Source organism: Dromiciops gliroides, chromosome 1 (assembly GCF_019393635.1).
Source record: "Dromiciops gliroides isolate mDroGli1 chromosome 1, mDroGli1.pri, whole genome shotgun sequence".
Taxonomy (NCBI): domain Eukaryota; kingdom Metazoa; phylum Chordata; class Mammalia; order Microbiotheria; family Microbiotheriidae; genus Dromiciops; species Dromiciops gliroides.
Genome location: NC_057861.1, coordinates 223534159 through 223553605, shown reverse-complemented (window position 1 = coordinate 223553605; position 19447 = coordinate 223534159). Strand labels below are relative to the sequence as shown.

The 19447-nt window shown below is 39.6% G+C and overlaps 1 protein-coding gene across 3 annotated transcripts in view; it reads right to left on the bottom strand.

The window, feature by feature from the left end:
- PPP4R1 (protein phosphatase 4 regulatory subunit 1) overlaps window positions 1-11256 on the bottom strand; it is a 101889-nt gene extending 90633 nt beyond the window's left edge. The window contains exons 1-2 of one of the 3 annotated variants that reach the window (XM_043975187.1): window positions 11048-11256; window positions 10718-10762 (exon numbers count right to left, since the gene is read on the bottom strand). In XM_043975187.1, coding sequence (XP_043831122.1) covers window positions 10718-10762; window positions 11048-11054 — 52 coding nt within the window. In that variant the 5' untranslated portion in view covers window positions 11055-11256. The remainder of the gene's footprint in view (window positions 1-10717; window positions 10763-11047) is intronic. The other 2 variants (XM_043975186.1, XM_043975188.1) reach the window with 2 other exon arrangements.
- Between the last annotated feature and the right edge of the window lie 8191 nt (window positions 11257-19447).

Sequence of the window (19447 nt, the reverse complement as noted above, 5' to 3'; positions counted from 1 at the left end):
GGTAAAATGATGAATCATCTTTTTTGCAACTTTTTTCTCTTCCTCATTTCCTTGTAATCTAATTTCTATCCCAACTTTTCTACTCAAAATGCCTCTAAATCACTCTTTAACAAATCTTAACCTCATAATCATCATATCAAAAACACAGCATCTTTTTTCTTCACAAAGTCCTAATTCACTTTGGCAGAAGTAACTCTGGTTTTTCAAAGACTATACCAGTCATAAGCTCTGAAAGGTTCTATTATACTAAAAAGATCTGGAGCATGGTCAGAGCAAGAGACTAAATTGGGTTTCAGAGGAACTACCTGGCTAAGTAAGTACATTGGGGCTGATCAACTATAACCTGGCTGGCCACTCATAACTTTTTGGCCATGACAACCTATGAAACAAAAATTTAACATGGTCCTATCAAGTATAGTCCCCTTCTACTTTTTTTTCTTGGGGGTGAGGCAAATGGGGTTAAGTGACTTGCCTAGGGTCACACAGGTAGTAAGTGTCAAGTGTCTGAGGTCAGATTTGAACTCAGGTCCTCCTGAATCCAGGGCTGGTGCATTATCCACTGCACCACCTAGCTGCCCCTCCCCTTCTACTTTTTCAGTGGAAGTGTCAAAGTAGTGGGAAAAGAGGGAGAGAGTGCTAAGACTCTGGTTTTAAACTATTTATAAACTTTAATTTGACTACAATTATTCTAAATATTTGTTGTTGTTGGGTTTTTTGGGGGGGTGGGGTGAGGGTGGAGCAATGAGGGTTAAGTGACTCTGGGGTCACACAGCTAGTAAGTGTCAAGTGTCTGAGGTAGGATTTGAACTCAGGTCCTCCTGAATTCAGGGCCGGTGCTCTATCCACTGCACCACCTAGCTGCCCCTAATTATTCTAAATGTGAGATCCTTGTCTAACAAGTAGATATGTTGCTAGATCAATTAATAAACATTTATTAAGCACCTACTATGTGCCAGGGACTGTGCTAAGTTACAATGGAGATACAAAAAGAGTCAGAGACAGTCCTTGCCCTCCAGAAGCTTTCAATCCATTGGGACAGACAAAATGGAAAAAAAAAATCTATCTACACAAAGCAGGGAAAAGCAGTAGGGGTTAGGGAAGGCTTCCTGTAGAATATAGGGTTTTAGTTGGCACTTAAAGGAAGCCAGGGAGGTCAGTAGTCATAGCAGAGGAGTGTAATGATTGGAGTGATACCACCTGCTGCAGTTTCTGTAGGAAAGCTCCACCATGAGGAGATGTCTGAGGGCAAGCCATGCAGCTTTTCCTTGGGGTCAGGAAGTGACATCTGCTTGTGGGTACTGTCTATCAAAGCTAACAGCCAATTAGCTTGGAGCTGTATGTGTGTGTGGATGGGATGTTCCCAGTTTCACAGGAAGCTTCTGGGAGGAAGAAGGAAGCGTTGGGTCTTTTAGTTCCTTACCTTGCCATAGCAGGTTGGATGATGGGATCTCTTAGAAACAGTTAGATTTTTACCTTTCTCTCTGATCATTAGATCCTAATGCTCTTTAATAAATATTTAAAAGTCTAAACTCTTGCTAAAGCTCCTAATTTACTGATGACCACTCATTAGATATTTTAGACAGACTAGCTAGGATTTTAGCCCCTTACAGGAAGAAAAATGTTCCAGACCTGAAGGACAGCCAGAGAAAATTTTTGGAACTGAGATGGAGTGTCTGGTTGTGGAACAGCCAGGAGGCCACTGTCACTGACTTGAAAAGTAGGTGTTAGGGAGTGAGATATAAGAAGACTGGAAAGGCAGGAGGGGGTTAGATTATGAAGGACTTTGAAAACCATTTTGTATTTGCTCCTGAAGTCAAGAGGAAGCCACTGGAATTTGTGTGTGGAGGGAAGTTACATGAGCAGACTTGTGTTTTAGGAAAATCACTTTAGTGGCCCAGTGAAAAATGATTTGGAGTGGGGAGACACTTGAGGCAGGCAAAGCTATCTGCAGACTACTACAATAATCCAGGCATGAAGTGATGAGGACCTGTACTAGAGTAGTGATAGTGTCAGAGGAGAGAAGGGGGTATATTTGAGAGATGCTATAAAGGTTGGACATCAACAGGCCTTGGCACCAGCTTGGATAGGGAGTGTTAAGATACTGAGGAATCCCAAGTGATTCCAAGGTTGAGAACCTGAGGGACTGGGAGGATGGTGTTGCCCTCTATAGTAATAGGGAAGATAGGAGGATGAAAGATAATAAGTTCTGCTTTTGGATGTAATGAATTTAAGATATCTACTGGACACTGAGTTCCAGATGTCTGAAAGTCAGTTGGAGATGAAAGCCTAGAAGTCAGAAGAGATTGGGGTAAGAAAGGTAGATCTGAAAATCATCAGCATATAATATAGAAATATGTTTTACATGACTTCACATGCATAATTGATATCATATTGCTTGCCTTCCCACTCGGTGAGTGAGAGATGAGAAGGTCAGATAATTTGGAACATAATTTTTTTTTTAATGAATGTTAAAAAAAATTTATTTAAAAGAATCATCATTATAGGGATGGTAATGAAATCCAAGGGACCTGATGATATTACCAAGTAATGTAGTATAGAGGAAGAAGAGAAGAAGGCCCAGATCAAACCCTGAGGGGCACCTACAGTTAGAGTTGCTAAATCATGTCAATCTTGCTAGGTTTGCTATAAAGAAAACCAGGAGAAAGAAGGAAGTTGCAGCAAAATGAAGATAGGACATAGTTACTCTATGGAGAAACAAAGAGAGGCATTGGAAGAGTTGGTTTTATCATACATTCAAAGGCAAGAACAACAACAAATATTTCATGGAACATCTAGTCATCTTGCATCCCAGTGCCAATGATGAATATTTGTAAAAAGATCCCTGTGGACCTAATTGTAGCTTATGCACCATTACTGGTTGCTGAGGATGAAGAGAAAGATAAATTCTATTTAGAACTCAGTAAAACCTCTCTAGTTAAATCAACATATATTTTGATAATCAATAATGCTTTCAATGCAAACGTGAGGGTAAGAAATCCATGGGAAAGCATCATTTGGGAAACAGAAATGAGGTCAATGATTGTAGACTACAAAGAAGCCTCAAGGCTTTGTATCATAAATCCTTTCTTTGAGAAGAACATTGGTAGGGGCTAGTCCTTGCAAGCACCAAATAACATCACAAAACCTAAATAGGATATATTTTAAGACAGGAAAAGACTTGTTACTGATGTGGGAGTTATCCCTGAATCAGCTATCTAGTACAGCCTGACCAATCAGAATAAGTAAAAAGAAAGAACAGTGAAGAAAATGATATAGCATACAATTGAAACCATTCAATTTTGAACTATTTAAACAAATAAACAGCAATGAAAAAATGGGAAACGAAGATAAGAAATGAAAGACCCAACTACAATATTTTTATGCAATTTAACCTCTACAAATCTACTGCCACAAACCACCAAAAGAACATAGAAAAATATCATAATAATAACAGCAATAGCCAGCATTTATAAAGCATCTACTATAAACTACTATAAAATGCCTTTAAGCATTTTACAAATATCTCATTTGATCCTTACAATAACTTTGTGAGGTAGGTGCCATCGTTATCCCCATTTTATAGTGGAGGAAAACAGAGGTTAAGAAATATGTGGGGGGTGGCTAGGTGGTGCAGTGGATAAAGCAACGGCCCTGGATTCAGGAGTACCTGAGTTCAAATCCGGCCTCAGACACTTGACAGTTCCTAGCTGTGTGACCCTGGGCAAGTCACTTAACCCCAATTGCCTCACCCAAAAAAAAAAAAAGAAAGAAAAGAAAAGAAAAGAAATATGTGAAGACATATATAACCTATATTTGACTGCTTATAGCCTCAGGGAGGGGGGAGGGATAAAAACTGAAACTCAATATTATAAATAAAAATGTATGAAAAAAAGAGAAATGCACAAGGTCATAAGCTAGTAAATATCTAAATATCCGAGGCTGGTTTTGAACCTAGGTTTTCCTGACTCTAGACTCATGGCTCTATCCACTGTGCCACTTAACTGTCTTTGTCAGCAAGAATTAGACTTAAATAGAAAACTTTAAAGGCAAAGTTCTAGTTTAGAAAACAAACTCATCTGTAAAGTCATACAAAAAAAATAATGGATGATTATGAGTAGTATCGTCTTATAAAGCACAAAGAATACAGTGGAGAATAAAACTGGTTTAAAGGAAGCTTAGCAAAAGATTCAACTATGCAGAGTCCCAAGGTAATTATTTAAGGATGAAAATGAAAGAACAAATAGAAAAACAGAAAAGATTACTAAAGATTACTGTAGCAAACTTTTCAACAGACAGTGGAATCACCACACTTGCCCCCTGTGGATCTGATACCAGTTACACTTATTAATCAATTACAATTTAACTAATAATCCTTTTTATGTTTTGTTGGGGAAATGATTAAAGAGTGTATCAGACTAATGGACAGAAGAGTATAGAAAGGAGAGGCTAGAGACAAAACAAAACAACAAAACTTTAAAAACTGCAATTTTACCTAGTTTTTACTTTCAGATAGATTGAGTCAAATAGAAGCAGTATTCTTAAGTAGTTTTGTTATATGGACAAATTTTTTAATGTACCCCATCAATCTATAATATCTTTCCGATCTGCAGAAAAATAAAAAGCAGTATAGTTTTCTCTGGTAAACTATGTTAGAGAAGCCAATCCAACAAATCCAATGGCTCATAAATAAGATTACCAAGTCCCAATTTAACTCATAATAAAATATAGTCTGAAGAGTGGAGGTTAAAATAACTAAAACCCAGTCACGACTAAATTAAGAGCTTATTTACAACTTCTACATTTAAAAAGGCCTGTTCATAAATAGCAATCTATGTTCTAAGATGGACAGATGGGAGGAAGTAGTTTTTAAATGTTTCACAAAATCTCAGTACTACATGAGGCAACCAAAGGAACCTCTAGAAAAAGTAGATATTTGTATCTTTTTCATCACCTCTCCACTTCTTTGGAATAGAAGAAAAAAAAAACATAGAAAGGTTTCACAATCTTGCACATTCCAAGGAATTATCAGCATTACTACTTAGGTACAGATACAGGGGGGAAATGTAGCAATACTTTGTAGATAAACATGCCATAATACTATCACAAGATCTCTGATAAACCAATCACTTTCAATTGAACCTTGGACAGAATCTTATGTTTTTTTAAATGAGCATCCTTTTCAAATCCAATTCTGATATTTTCAAAGGATATTTATATAAACACATCTATGTGTATCTACCTATATATCTCTACATAGATAGGAGGGGTGTGTGTGTGTGTGTGTGTATACACACACACACACACACACACACACATATATATATGAATATACACACATATATTTCTTCCACTAAAGTCTTCCTATGTAACTTCATCCTGTTGTGGAGGGGGAGAGACTGAGTTCTCAAAGGCCTTGCTAGTATAGCATTAGCCTTTGCAGGTCCTTTACCAAATAGGAAAGGCTTCACAAATAAGGGAATGGTTTAAGAAGCAGCCTAGCAAAATTCAACCTTCATCACTCAAAGGGTTAACCAACAAGTGATGAATTTTTCTTTAAGTCATAGTGACTCAGTTTATGGCATACAAGTCTGAAGAATTAAAGTTGTGAGTCACCCAAAAGGCAAGAGTAGGTGTGAGTAGGACACGATTTATAAACATATTATATTACAAGCCTATTTACATAAAAATTGAGCAGATGCAATATAAAGGATGTCAAAGGGCTATATGACTAGAATGAGAGATGGCCTAGGTCACGAAACAAGACCAAAAGATAACTGACAGAGGTGCCCAATGGTATCCAAATAGTGTCAAGTGATAAAGGTTTCCAGGATGTTAAAGGGAGGTCCCCCCTCCCCCCATCCCGCACTCCAACTAGAGGAATTTATGATGACAATAGCTCAGGAGGCATCTTCACCACTAGAGGGAGTATCCATAATGAGGCTCAAAGATCTGTTGAAATACAGAAATAACTCACACAACACAAATGATGGGGTTATCATCAGCATTGGGGATGGCAGACCTTTAGGTAGACAGAAAAATAGTTCTACTTCTGTCCAAAATGAGAAGTTTTTAGAGTCTGTGAATCAGCTTTTATGATTTTAGATATGCCACTTAACTTCTCTGGTCCTTGGTTTCCTCATCAGTAAAAAAAAGGAGCTAAAGTAAATTGTTTACAAGGCTTAATTCCTTCCTAAAATGCTTTCTGTTCATTACAGAGCTTTCAACAAGCAGAAATATTTTAAAATTAACTTGTTAATCCTTACCGGACCTTGGAAAATATCATCTCCTATCCTCTAAATTATAAATCAAAGGTGTCTGGAATGCAAAAATTTTACATTTTATTCAGTATTAAAGGTTAAAATCTGTTCTATGATCCCTTCACTATCAATGGTATATCTAAAAATTTGACTATAAAGTCATGTAAATTGTACTTTTAGCACAATTCTAGTAATCCCTGTTATCTTTTTTTAGGCAATTGAGGTTAAGTGACTTGCCCAGGGTCACTGGGCCAGATCTGAGGCCAGATTTGAATTCAGGTCTAGGGCCGGTGCTCTATCCACTTCACCACCTAGCTGCCCCGATCCCTGTTATCTTAATGTTATCATGCTCTTGACTTGAAATTCTTATCTAAAATATCATTTTAAAAGTAGAAAAAAATGCATCTTACTGTAACGATTGGAGTGATGCCACCTGCTGGAGAGTTACTGTAGGAAAGCTCTGCTATGAGAAGAAGGCATCTGAGGGCAAGCCATGATGCCTTTCCTTGGTATCAGGAAGTAACATCTACTCGTGGGTACTGTCTATCAAAGCTACCAGCCAATTAGCTTGGAGCTGTGTGTGCCCGTGTGGATGGGATGTTCCCAGTTTCACAGGAGCCTTCTGGGAGGAAGAAGGAAACATTGGGTCCTTTTCGTTCCTGACCTCACTATGGCAGGTCAGATGATGGGGTCTCTTAGGAATAGTTAGATTTTTACCTTTCTCTCTGATCATTAGATCCTAATGCTCTTTAATAAATTCTTAAAAGTCTAAACTCTTGCTAAAGCTTTTAATTTATTGGTGACCACTCATTAGATATTTTAGACAGCATAGCTATAATTTTAGAACCTTACATTACATAGAATAGCCTCTCCAATTCTAAAGCCAGTCAGTGTAATACCAAGTCATTTTAAATGTTCACAATATAGCATACCTTTTACAATGTATTAAACTAAAAGGTAAAAGTGAACTAAAGGTCTATGCTCCCAAAATGTTTGAAGACACATTAGTCTTTCCTAATTCCATAAACATCACATATCTACTATGTGCCAGGCATTACCCCACAGAGAGAGTTTACCTTTGCCTTTTATTGTTGTTGTTGGTTTTTTTTGCAGGGCAACAAGGGTTAAGTGACTTGCCTAGGGTCACACAGCTAGTTAAGTGTCAAGCATCTGAGGCTGGATTTGAACTCGGGGCCAGTGCTTTATCCACTACGCCACCTAGCTGCCCCCACCTTTGCCTTTTAGAAAGAGACAGGTAAGAGGAATCCATATACTTAAACAAGGACAGAGCTCAACTTGGTCCTAGAAGCAAAACCAGGTACACAAAGGTACAGCACAAAGGAAGATACAGGTTTGTCTTCAGTCTAGTGCTATTTGCCAAGCAAAGAAGCTGAAATTCGGTAGCATATGACTTTAGGCCAGAGTTCCTAGACACCAGGTCATTAAGGTGTCCAGAAATCTCACTGTGGTTCTTAGTTTTGCTTTGAGTTTTATCTAATACCACATAAGTGTATTTGGTTCTTCATGTTCATATGCATGCTTGTTTTACTATCATATAATCTGAGAAGTCAGCCATTGCTACTCTGTAGGAGCAAGTGAGAACTCAACTGGAAGCTCTCTTCATTTACTCAGGATTGTATTTTTTAAAGAAATTCTTCCCCTTCCCTCCCTCCTGAACCCAACCCCTGGAAACAAGGATTAAAAAAAGCAAATATTTTATTAAACCTGATCAATTTATCAATCCCATGTAAAAGTAAATGCAATATTCCACACCCATTGCCTCCCACCTGTGAAAAGGGAGAGATAAGTTTACTCATCTATTCTAATGGGCCAAGCAGCTCAGTACCACTTGTCCAGGTTAGCTTTCATTACATGGACAATGAATTTATAAGGGTAGATTGGTTGGGTACTCACGCCTTCTCACCAGTCACTTTAAAAGGTAAGAGTCACAAATGTGCAGAAAGGAGGGCCATAAATTTAGTGGAACTTGAAAGTCTTCATCTTTTGGCCCCAATATACTTAGTCCCCAACCACTCCCAACCCTCTTTCCTTCCTCTCCCCTAATAAATCATAGCATAACCTTAAGGATTTTAAAGTGATCACTGAATGTAGCTTATATATTCCAAGCTTTCTATATCTGAATATTTATATAATAGAATTCAAGCAGTAATTAAATAAAGTTCAAACAGGACACAAATATACAAGTAAGTTTACTGTGATGTCAGGGAGTACTACTGCTTTGCAGCCATTCTAAACTTTATAAGTATTTGAGAAATTTAAGGTCATTTATGTTATGAGGAAGCCTAGAAAGAAACTTACTGAACATGAAAACAAATGAATTCCATAATATCTAACAATATTGTGATGGATGTTATACATTATGGAGAATGACTTTCCCAAGGTCACTAAGGTGTGTGGTCTGATTTCAAACTCCAAGGTCACTGTGGTCTGACTCCAGACTGGGCACTCTTTCCACACCACCTTGCCTCAGATCCATTCATTTGCTTTCAGGTTCTTGTTCCAAAAAAATCATGAGGAGGCACCCCTACCCAAATATTTCATAAGCATCAGTCATCTACTTGCAGAACTCAAATTATTAATTTAAAATCATCACAAGTTGACATTTTAAAGTTATTACGAGAGACATGAGAACTAAGATGAAAGTAAAATGAAGGGAAAGACTTTTCTACTGGATGAAAGAATTTAAAGGGTTTATTTATGTGATTACTTCCTTTACACAAATCTTTTATGTTTAATTCTAAAATGATAAGTTTTAAAGACGTGAACATACTTTCTGAAAGGGAAATATTTCTGTTAAATGGTACAACTAAATCTGAAATGTTTATTTACATCACACTTTTCGGGAATATGTCTATTGTATAAAACAAGGTACAAATATACTGGGAAATTTAACAAAGTAAATTTAATTTGGGAAAGGAAAAAGACAAATATTAGAAAGTGTCCGCAACTAATTTAAAAACTAGAATGTCATCGGTAGGTACTATGTAATTAGCTCTGAAATGCTGAATGTGATTATGGGTCACCTACAGTTACTGTCATTTGAGATTTGATATTTATTAATTTATCAGTGTCCAGTTGGTACACTTTCAGGTAATGCAAGCTAGTTTTAATATTAGCCTAACATAAACAGTTTTGAGACTTGGTCTGCCAAGAGGTTAAAAAAATCCATTCTAAAACCAAACAAAAAATTATTGGATTAGCCACAGTTCTTTTCCAAGAGTTCAAATAAATGGAGTTGTTTAAAAGTTAATTGTAGTTTGCCAACATGTAAATTTTCAATGCAATATCGTCACCTCTCTATCAATTTATTTTCTTACCCCGTCCTCTTTGATTTCCCTAAACACATAAAACAAACTCCAAGAACCTCAAACCACAAAATCCCTCCCCCAGAGCAAAATTGAAGGTCCTTTAACATACCTATACAATAAAAAAGTTTAATGTCATTTAAAATGGACAAAAGTAAGCAACTCTGCACTTGAAACCCTAAAGGCTTCTACTTCTTAAAAAAAATCCCAGTATTCACATACTTTGGGACATTTTTTTCCTTTAAATTCAAGAAACACTATCTGAATATCTCACCATCACACTCACAACATTTTTTAATCTTTCCCAAGTCAACTTTTCAATTACTTCCTAATACTTTCCTCCAACGGTCGAAAACAGGAAAAATAAAAATCTCAAAAGGATGATGAACGGCAGGGTATCTGATCTCTACTTTACTGACCCGATGAAAGGAAAGCAACAAAAGCCACAACTTTCTGCGCCCGTTTCCCTACGAGAAAAACACATCCACACCTATTTTTCTACGGTAACTAACTGTAAGAAGAAAAGACATCTCCAGCAGGATTTTGCTCCCTTACTAGGAAGAGATGGGGGCGCTAAAACAATAAACAAACCCAAAACAAAACCACCACCCACCACCCATGAAAAACGACCCATTTGCTCCATTCCAGCAAACCCAGTTTTTCTACCCTTTCCAGCCAGGAGGAGCTGGGGTGGTGGGCCCGGGAAGCCAAAAGTCCGTTTCTCTTCCCCCGCCCGGGTATTCAATTTGGGCTTGAAAAGTGCACCATTTCCTGGCGGAAGCAGAGACAGTCCCTAAGAGACAGACCGACAGATAGATAATAGAGCGAGCACGGGACACCCCCCCCCCAATCTCCTTTACTTACCCCCCCCCATACACAGAGTCAACTATGTTTCCCCTCTCCGCCAAACTCGGAGCCTGGTCCAAGTTTTTGATCTCCCTTCCAGGCCTCGGCCGAACCGGGAGCGAGAGGCAACTTCCCCGGCGCCCCGAATGGCCCGGGCCCCAGGTCACGAGCACTGCCCGTCTCGGGCCTGGGGCGCGGAGGGAGCCGCCGAAGGGGGAGGAGGGGCAGGAAGGGGGGTGGGGGTGGCAGATGACTCCGGTTTGGGCCGAGAAGCGGAGCGATACTCACATCCTTCTATTTCCTCCTGCAGGTCCTCCTGAAGCAGTGAAAGATCTGTGAGGAGGAAGGTGGGGGAGGGGAGAGGAGGGAAGAGAAGAAAGGGACAAGGTCAGCGCCCCCCGGGTGGCTGTGGGGGGGAAGACACCTCCTCTCCCCTCCCAACCCACCCACTACCACCCCCCCCCCGCGCGCCTTCCACCCAGGGCTGGCTTCAGCCCGGCCCCCTTTTCTCCCGCCCCGTCCCCGCTCCGCAGGGGCAGGACCCTTCTGCCCGCCTGGCTAATGGGGCGAGAGGCCGGCGGAGCCACTGTGGCCAGGAAGAACGGGGGGTCCACGTACCCGCCATCTTGCGGTCGCCCCCTCCTCCTCCGTCTCCCGGGGATCCGGGACTACATAGAAGCGGCGCGAGCCAGGGAACCGGTGGACGCGCGCGCGCGGGCGGAGAGGCTGGGGGAGGAGGAGGTGGTTGTGGGAGGGGGAAGGGGTTGCTAGGGGCCCGCGCGCGCGAGCCAGTGTGTGAGCTCCAGACGGGACAGGACGGGATGGGACGGGACGTCGGGATAGGATGGGACGGAACGACGGGATGGGATGGGATAGCGCGAGGGCGAAGTGGGGTGGGTGGGGCGAGAGGAGAAAGCGGGGCGGAAACCCAGACTTCGGTTCGAGCGGGTGTCCGCTGCGGTCACGGGGGAACTCTAGTTGACAACGCCCCAAAGGCTGGGAGAGTGCGAGAACGCGCACGAGAGGAGGGGGCACCACTGGGAGCTACCGCGCGTTCACCCCGGCCTCGCTTCTCTTCCCTGTGCGCGTGCACGATGAGAAGACTGATTCCATACACCCTCCTTTTTCTGGCCTCCCTCCTCCCCGGCTTTCTTTCCTTCCCTTCCTCTCCCCTCCCTTGCCCTCTCTCTGTACGGCTCCCGGACGGACTCACTGAGCGCGCGACCCCGCTCTGTGCCCCCACCCCCTTCCCCCGGCGCGCGCCCGCGCGCGTGCTCGCACACACGCACGCCCGGAGTCGCGCCGGGGCTTAGCGCTAGCTCCAGGAAAGAGGCATACAGCCCGCCGGCCTGCAGTGCCCGGCTTGTGCTGCAGGCCGGGGCTTCAGGCGTGGCTCTCTGTCCAGCGCGGCTACTCTCCCTCCCCCACCCCCGCCCTCCTTTATTTGGTCACTAGCTTTGCCTCTCTCACGGCCTTCCTCCCTCTATATCCCCTCTTCTTCGGTATTCTCCCCGACATTGCCTATCTTTGGGCCTACGAAGGCCCTCCCTTTAATTAGCGTGGAAAGCTAAGTAAAGTAAAGTAAGTACGCTATAGGGAGAGCCCATAGAGGATTGGCAGCTCTCCAAGTCCACTCTCATTCACTGCCTTGGAAACTTTGGGTCTGCGTCCCAAGATTGCTTCTCTGGCCCTCCGAAAGGGAGAGGGACCAAAGGCAGCGTAATTCTAGTGGCAAGGATAGTTATACATCCGGTTTCCAAAAAGTTTACAGTTAACAGTCATTTCACTCATTCAGCAAATCAGAGTCACCTATTAAATGCTGGGTAGCCTGCCAAAGATTTAGGCAAAATACTGGGACGAAAGAAGCTCAGCCTTGTCCTCAAGGAGCCTGTGATCTACTAAAAGTGACTCACTATCTCTATATACTCTCATACACACACACACATACATATATATAAAAGAATACATGTATTTTTCTTAGTGCAGTTTTTCTAGTAATAAGCTTTAACTTAAAACTTTAAAAAGAAATATCTGGCTGCTCTCCTGCTAATCTTGAGTAGGCAGAAGTTAAATGACTGCCATGTAGTATTCTTGTGTCCTGAAAGATCCACTAGCTTTTTCAGTTAAATTTAACAAGCATTTACTGAGTCAAGTACTGTGTTAGGTGCTGGAGATAGAAAGACAAAAAACAAATCAACTCAGAGCTTAGATTCTGGTGGGTATACAAATTAGAATATTAACATTTTTCAACTCTTTCCCCCTCCTCCAACTCCATTTAGGTCCTTTATTTGTATCGTATTACAATATGTTATTTGTAATGTTATAAATCGTAAGAGCACAATTTTGCTGTAAACAGAGAACAAAACTTGGCCTGTCTAGTTTGAACTACTTTGTACTATTAAGAGTTGGGATTATGGGGAAAGAATTAACTTGAATTGCTTATCAACTAGATTTCTTAAGTTGTATTTTGACAGGTAACCAAGTTTAAAGTCTGCCATTTAGGAGCCATTGGGGTAGTCAGGCCTCAGAAATTTATAACTATTTTTATATGATATGCTCTATACTCATTAAAAATTCCTTTTCTTGGGCTTTACTTGTAATTACCACCCTCACATGGTTGGTATATTCAGGCATATTAATCTGGAAAGAAGAAAGATCTGGGATTAGCCACGATAGGAAAAACGTTAGGACTTCAGGTGTTAAGAAATGTGTGCTAAATCCTTTAAAATATACAATATTTTTTTTTAAAGGCCAAATTTTCCCACCGGATTTCTTCTCTTCTCACTTACCCGATGTTCTAAGGTCTACCACTGGCAGCACTATCTCTCAGAATGATACACAGAAACAGGAATTCTGAGATCCACCACGATAGAGAAACAATTCATCTAGTTTGACAAACTGTCGTTCACAGCAGAAGCTAGTACTAGTTACCTCAAAGGAAGTCAGTTCCTGTCTTATATTAAATGATCGGATGCACCTGGCAAAATTAGGCACTTCACTGGGGGAGGGGGTGGGAAGAAAAAGGAAAGAGGATGATTTGACTGGATTACTTAGAAAATTTAGGTATAGACCTTTTAGCTGGTTTTTAATCCTAAAAACAATCTAGCATTTTCTGTTTTTATTAAAGAATTTCAGTGACTGATATCTATAAATTCAGCTCTAATCTTCTCAGCATATATTCCATAACAAGAGTTTTTTTGACCATTGTGTTGAGGGGATCCCTTAGTTAAAGAGTAAAAAGTATAAACTCAATCTACCACATCTCTTCTTTCCAAACCATTGATGGATGTATGGTAGTTGATAAAGTACTCCAAATGATGTTACTTTGTTGGGATTTTTTAAAAAGGGATATTTAAACAAAGAATAGTAGTCATTGTTTTCTTCCCCCTTCCCTCAGTTTCACTTACAATGTAGTCTGTGTGATGTGAAAGAGGCTGTGTGTTGTCTAGTGTTCAGAGCATAGCACAGGATCTAAATTCTTATTCTGCTGTGACATCTGTAAAATAGTCGATGCTACAAGTTAATTTTTTGAGAAAGTTCTAGCTAACCATTAAATGACTTTTGAAGCTAACATTTCTAAGGAGAAAGCCTCTTCCACTTACAGGGAGCAATTATATTAACTGCCCCACTGCTTTATAATTGATGCATTTAACTCATCAACAGGAATTTAATGTTATTGGGCAGATCATCCTAAATCAATGAGAAAAAAGAAGCCTGACATACCTTGACGCTGACCCATTTATATAAACTCGTGTGCCGGGAAGTAAACCTTTTTTTGTCTCTGAAATGGTCATTTCTGAAGCTGAAAGTATATAAAAAGGCAGACTTGTCAGTTGCTATTCTAAATTATAAGTAATGATTTAATCTGTACACACACCTATCGAGGAACAAGAGAAATCATATTTGAACAAATCTGGAAGTATTTATTTCAACCAACTATCATTAATCTATATCTTTTCATTAATGATTATCTCCTTTCCAACTGTCTTTTTCCTAAGAGAGCAGGGCAAAGATTTCTTTTTTTGTTGTTGTTGCTAGTCCCTTATTTAAATCCTTTCATTAATACTTTAAAAAATCTTTTTAGGTAAATAAGTATAAATGTGGTTTTTTTTCTCTCTCTTCTCTGTGGTTTCAAGTCTCTTTCAAAGTTTGATATCATGATGCCCCTCCCACCCCTCCACCCCGAAAAGGAGTAATTATTCTTGGCCAGGGTTTTAATAGTTTGATTTGTAGTGAAGAGATTCCCTCTTCTCTCACACCTAAAATATGCATCTCATAGATCCTTCTCACTACTACAATAAAAGACTGGAAAAAAAAATACCAGGTCTGAAATCCTTTGAGATTTTGTTCTCTTCAAACTGTTCTCTCTCCGTTGTATATAAGTATCATTTGAAAGTTCAAGCTTAAAGTACATTGAAACTGACTCTGAAATTTGACTCTAATATTCAGATATGGCAAAAAATAAACCAAACAAAAACACCCCCCCCAAACATTCTTAACATTTACTTTACCTGGCCATAACTATAATAGTTAGTACAACTGCTGCTAAACTTGTGAGAAAATGAATCCTCTTTTTTCGTTTCTTTATCCAAAAGATATGCCACATTGCTCCCATTTTGCAGTTCTTCCGTCTAAGATGGGAAGGGTCTATTAAATTTGCCCCAGGAATTGAAAGAAAACTTTGGTCTTAATAGCCAAAATAGGAAGCTATGAAAATTGGAAATTACTTAAGTAGCATGGGATGGATAAAAAGAAAATGATGTCATCATCTTTGTGCTGTTTTTAGGCAAAGCAATGAAAATTTTAGTTTTTAGAAATCATAGGATGTTCAAACTAGAAGGAACTATTTGTTGTTTAGTTGTTTCAGTTATACCTGACTCTTGATGACCTCATTTGTGGTTTTTGTGGAAGAGATACTGGAGTGGTTTGCCATTTCCTCCTCCAGCTCATTTTACAGATGAAGAAACTGAGGCAAACAGGGTTAAGTGACTAGCCCAGAGTCACATAGCTAGTAAGTATCTGAGGACAGATCTGAACTTGGGTTTTCCTGACTCCAGGTCCAGTACTCTATATAGGATGGCGACACCAGGTGCCCTTAGAACAAACTGTAGAGATCATTTAGTCCTCGTTCCTCATTTTTACAGATTGAAGTTACTGTCACAGAACTAATCAGTGGCAGAACTAGGATTTTTTTTTTTTTTTTAGGCTATGGGGGTTAAGTGACTTGCCCACAGTCACACAGCTAGTAAATGTCAAGTGTCTGAAGCCGGATTTGAACTCAGGTACTCCTGAATCCAGGGCCGGTGCTTTAACCAGAACTAGGATTTTCAGAGCACAGGTTTCTTAACTTTTACCTAGTTTTATTCTTTCCATTACAGCCACGAAGGAACAAAAATAAGTCCCGAACTCTTTCACAATCTTTGGAATGATTAGGTTAAATGAAGTTTTACATAAGCCAGGAAAACCCGTGAGCAAATACCATATTCAGAAGCACAAGCTCAATAATTAAATCAGAGCCAAGACTCTATGGACGCAAGGCATAGCGCCTTTCTGGGTTAATTGATAATCTCAGATTTCTAGACCTGCTTATTTAGAGAGGCAGGCCTATGCTTTGGCAAGCTAAATGGAGGTTTGATTAGAGTGAGGAAAGACTCGAGGCAAGCAGATTGATTAGCAGGCTATCAGCAGTTGTCCACAAGAGAGACAGTGGGGACTTGAACTTGGGCAGTGTCTGTGAGAGTGCAGAGAAGATTTTGTGGTGATAGAAATTATAAGATCCGGCAACTGAATGAGTGGGTGCAGAAAAGTGATACCAAAGTTGTGAACCTGAGTGACTGGAAGGATGGTAATGCCTTCAGCAATAATAGGGAATTTTAGAAAAGAGATGGATTTGAGGGAAAGATAAGTTCTGTTTTAGGCATGATGAGTTTGATATGCCTGTCAGACATCTGGATGAATTCGTGGGAATCACAGCCTCTCCTCTGCCATCTTGACTCTACCCTTCATCTGGATGAATTTAGATAGCCAGTTGATATGGGACTGGAGCTCATGAGAGACCCTGTAGCTGAATGTATAATCTGGAAATCATCTGCATAGAGATCAGTAATTGAACTCATGGGAGCCGATGGCACTGAATGTAAAAATATAGAAAAGAAAAAGAGAAGAGGTCACAGGACGGAGCCTTGGGGTATACCCATTAAGTGAACTTGACATGAATGAAGATGTAGTGAAGGAGACAGGAATGGTGGGACCATAAGGGGAGAGACAGAGACAGAGACATACAAACCAAGAGAGCAAAAAACATCCAGAAGAAGAAGGTGGTCAGCAGTGTTGTACAGAAAGTTCAAGAATGATGAAGATTAAGAAAGTGATCATTAGATTTGTCAATCAATAGATCATTGTTAACTTTTGAGAGAGTAATTTCAGTTGCATGATGAGGTCAGAAGCTATATTGTAGAGGATCTAGAGTGAAAGGAGAGAAAATAGATGTAGACTGTTTTTTCCAAGGAGTTTGAGGAGAGGAGAGATATAGGATGATGGCTAGTAAGGATGGTAGGATCTAGTGAGGATTTTTTTTAAAGATATGGGGAGAGATGGCCATGCTTGTAGGCAGCAGAGAAGTCATTCGTAAAGACTGAAGATTAGAGACAGTGAGGATATGGTAGAGGGTACAATCTTTGAGAAGATAGGAGGGGATTATATCAAGGATACATGTTGAAGGAAGAGTCAGTAATGATTTTTGAGTAGAGTAGAATGATTGTAGCAATTCATTAGGTTGACGTATGTTGACATTATCTCAGAAATCTATGCCATCCCTTCTAAGTAAGTGAATATACATTTCTCTAATAACTCTCCTTTCATCCTTCTTACCTTCCTACCACCTTTTTTTTTTTTTTTGTGAGGCAATTGGGATTAAGTGACTTGCCCAGGGTCACACAATTCCTACCACCTTTTAAACCGTCTTACCCAAAGAAAAGCACTGCCCCCTGGGTTGACAATTCCCTTTTTTCTTTCTTTCTTTTTTTTTTTTTTTTGGTGAGGCAATTGGGGTTAAGTGACTTGCCCAGGGTTACACAGCTAGTAAGTATCAAATGTCTGAGGCCAGATTTGAACCCAGGTGCTTCTGAATCCAGGGCCAGTGCTTTATCCACTGCACCACCTAGCTGCCCCCCTATGTCCTTTGTTTTGCTGAGTATATGATATATGACTAATTGAATATTTTTGCACCATAAGAAATGACAAATATGAAGAGAAATATGAGAAGCCACAAAACAATGCACAGTGAAGGAAGTATAATCTAAATATATACAGTAAAAACAACAAAATCTGGGGTGGGGGGAACCAGAAAAAGTTCAGAAGAGTTCATGGAAACAAAGGACATTGCATTTAAAATTAACATACACATTTAAAATGTAAATTATAAGTATTTTGTAGTTTATGATTAAAAATAAACTTTTTTGCATCATTCCAATTTCTCTTCTGGTATTTGTTTAATACTTCAATGGATCAATGATCTTATCAATGTGGTCACTCCCTCTGAACAGTAAAGATAGTAACTCATCCATGTCTTCTCGACCTGTGTAGTTCTTATTCATATCTTTTAATAAACTTACCAGAAAGGATGTAGCTGGTATTGGGGAAGCTTTCCTCTATTATTTTGTTGAACTTAATTGAATTTTTCTTTTTCTTTTTTTCTTTTCTTTCTTTTTTTTTGGCGGGGCAATGGGGGTTAAGTGACTTGCCTAGGTTCACACAGCTAGTAAGTGTCAAGTGTCTGAGGCCGGATTTGAACTCAGGTACTCCTGAATCCAGGGCCAGTGCTCTATCCACTGTGCCACCTAGCTGCCCCCTCCTCTATTATTTTAACATTTCATCGGCATAATTGCATCATTGAGATTTTCCATCTCTTATCCCTCATTTTCACTATGTGCCTGGCCAGTCTCCTTTTCTGATCATACCTTTCCTGTAAAATACTCTTTATCCAACTTCTACCATAGAATTCATTATTGGTAATGTTCCTGACATACATACATATATACATACATACATACATATATATATATATACACATATATTCTATATAATAATGGAGAGATATATCTCCATTATTCTTTGGATCACTTACAATTCTTCTGAGATTGCAGTATTCATATGGCATTCACAGCCATATAGTGTCACTATAAGAATTTCATTGTTATCATTTTTATTGTCAAGGAGCAACTTAATATATAGTTGGATTTTGCTTTCTTTTTAAAAAATAGTATTTTAATTTTTCCAATTATATGTTAAATAATTTTAACATTAATTTTAAAATTTTCTCCCTCCCTTTTCTTCCCCTTCCCTAAAAAGGTAAGCATTTTACATAGGTTATATATGTGCGATAATGTAACACATATTTACATATTAGTCATGCTGTGAAAGAAGAAACAGACCAAAAGGGAAAAAGCATGAAAAAGATAAAGAAAGTGAAAACAGTATGCTTCAATCTGCTTTCAAACTCCATCGGTTCTTTCTTTGGATGTGGATAGCATTTTTCATCATGAATACTTGCAAATTTCTCTTTGAGTTTTCACCTAATATCCAGCAGATTGACAAAGGTGACAAAAGGTAAGAATATTTGATGTTGGAGAGGTTACAGAAAGAAAGGCATTAGCACCAGCTAATGTTAGTGGCTTGAATTAGTTTAAGTCTTCTGCAAAAGCAACTTGAAACAAGAAGGGTGCCTCTTAACTGAGGAGTCGCTAAACCAATGGTGGTACATAAATAAAATCACTGTGCCATGAAGAATTCAGAGAAACATGGAAACACATTTAGGATCATATATTCGATCTGGAAAATTCCATGTACATAACAACATAGAGGATTCAATAGAAAGCCAATGTCCATTTCAAACTATTTATTTATTTTTTTTTTTTAAACCTATGTCTCGGGGCAGCTAGGTGGCACAGTAGATAGAGCACCGCCCCAGAGTCAGGAGGACCTGAGTTCAAATCCAGCCTCAGACACTTAACACTTACT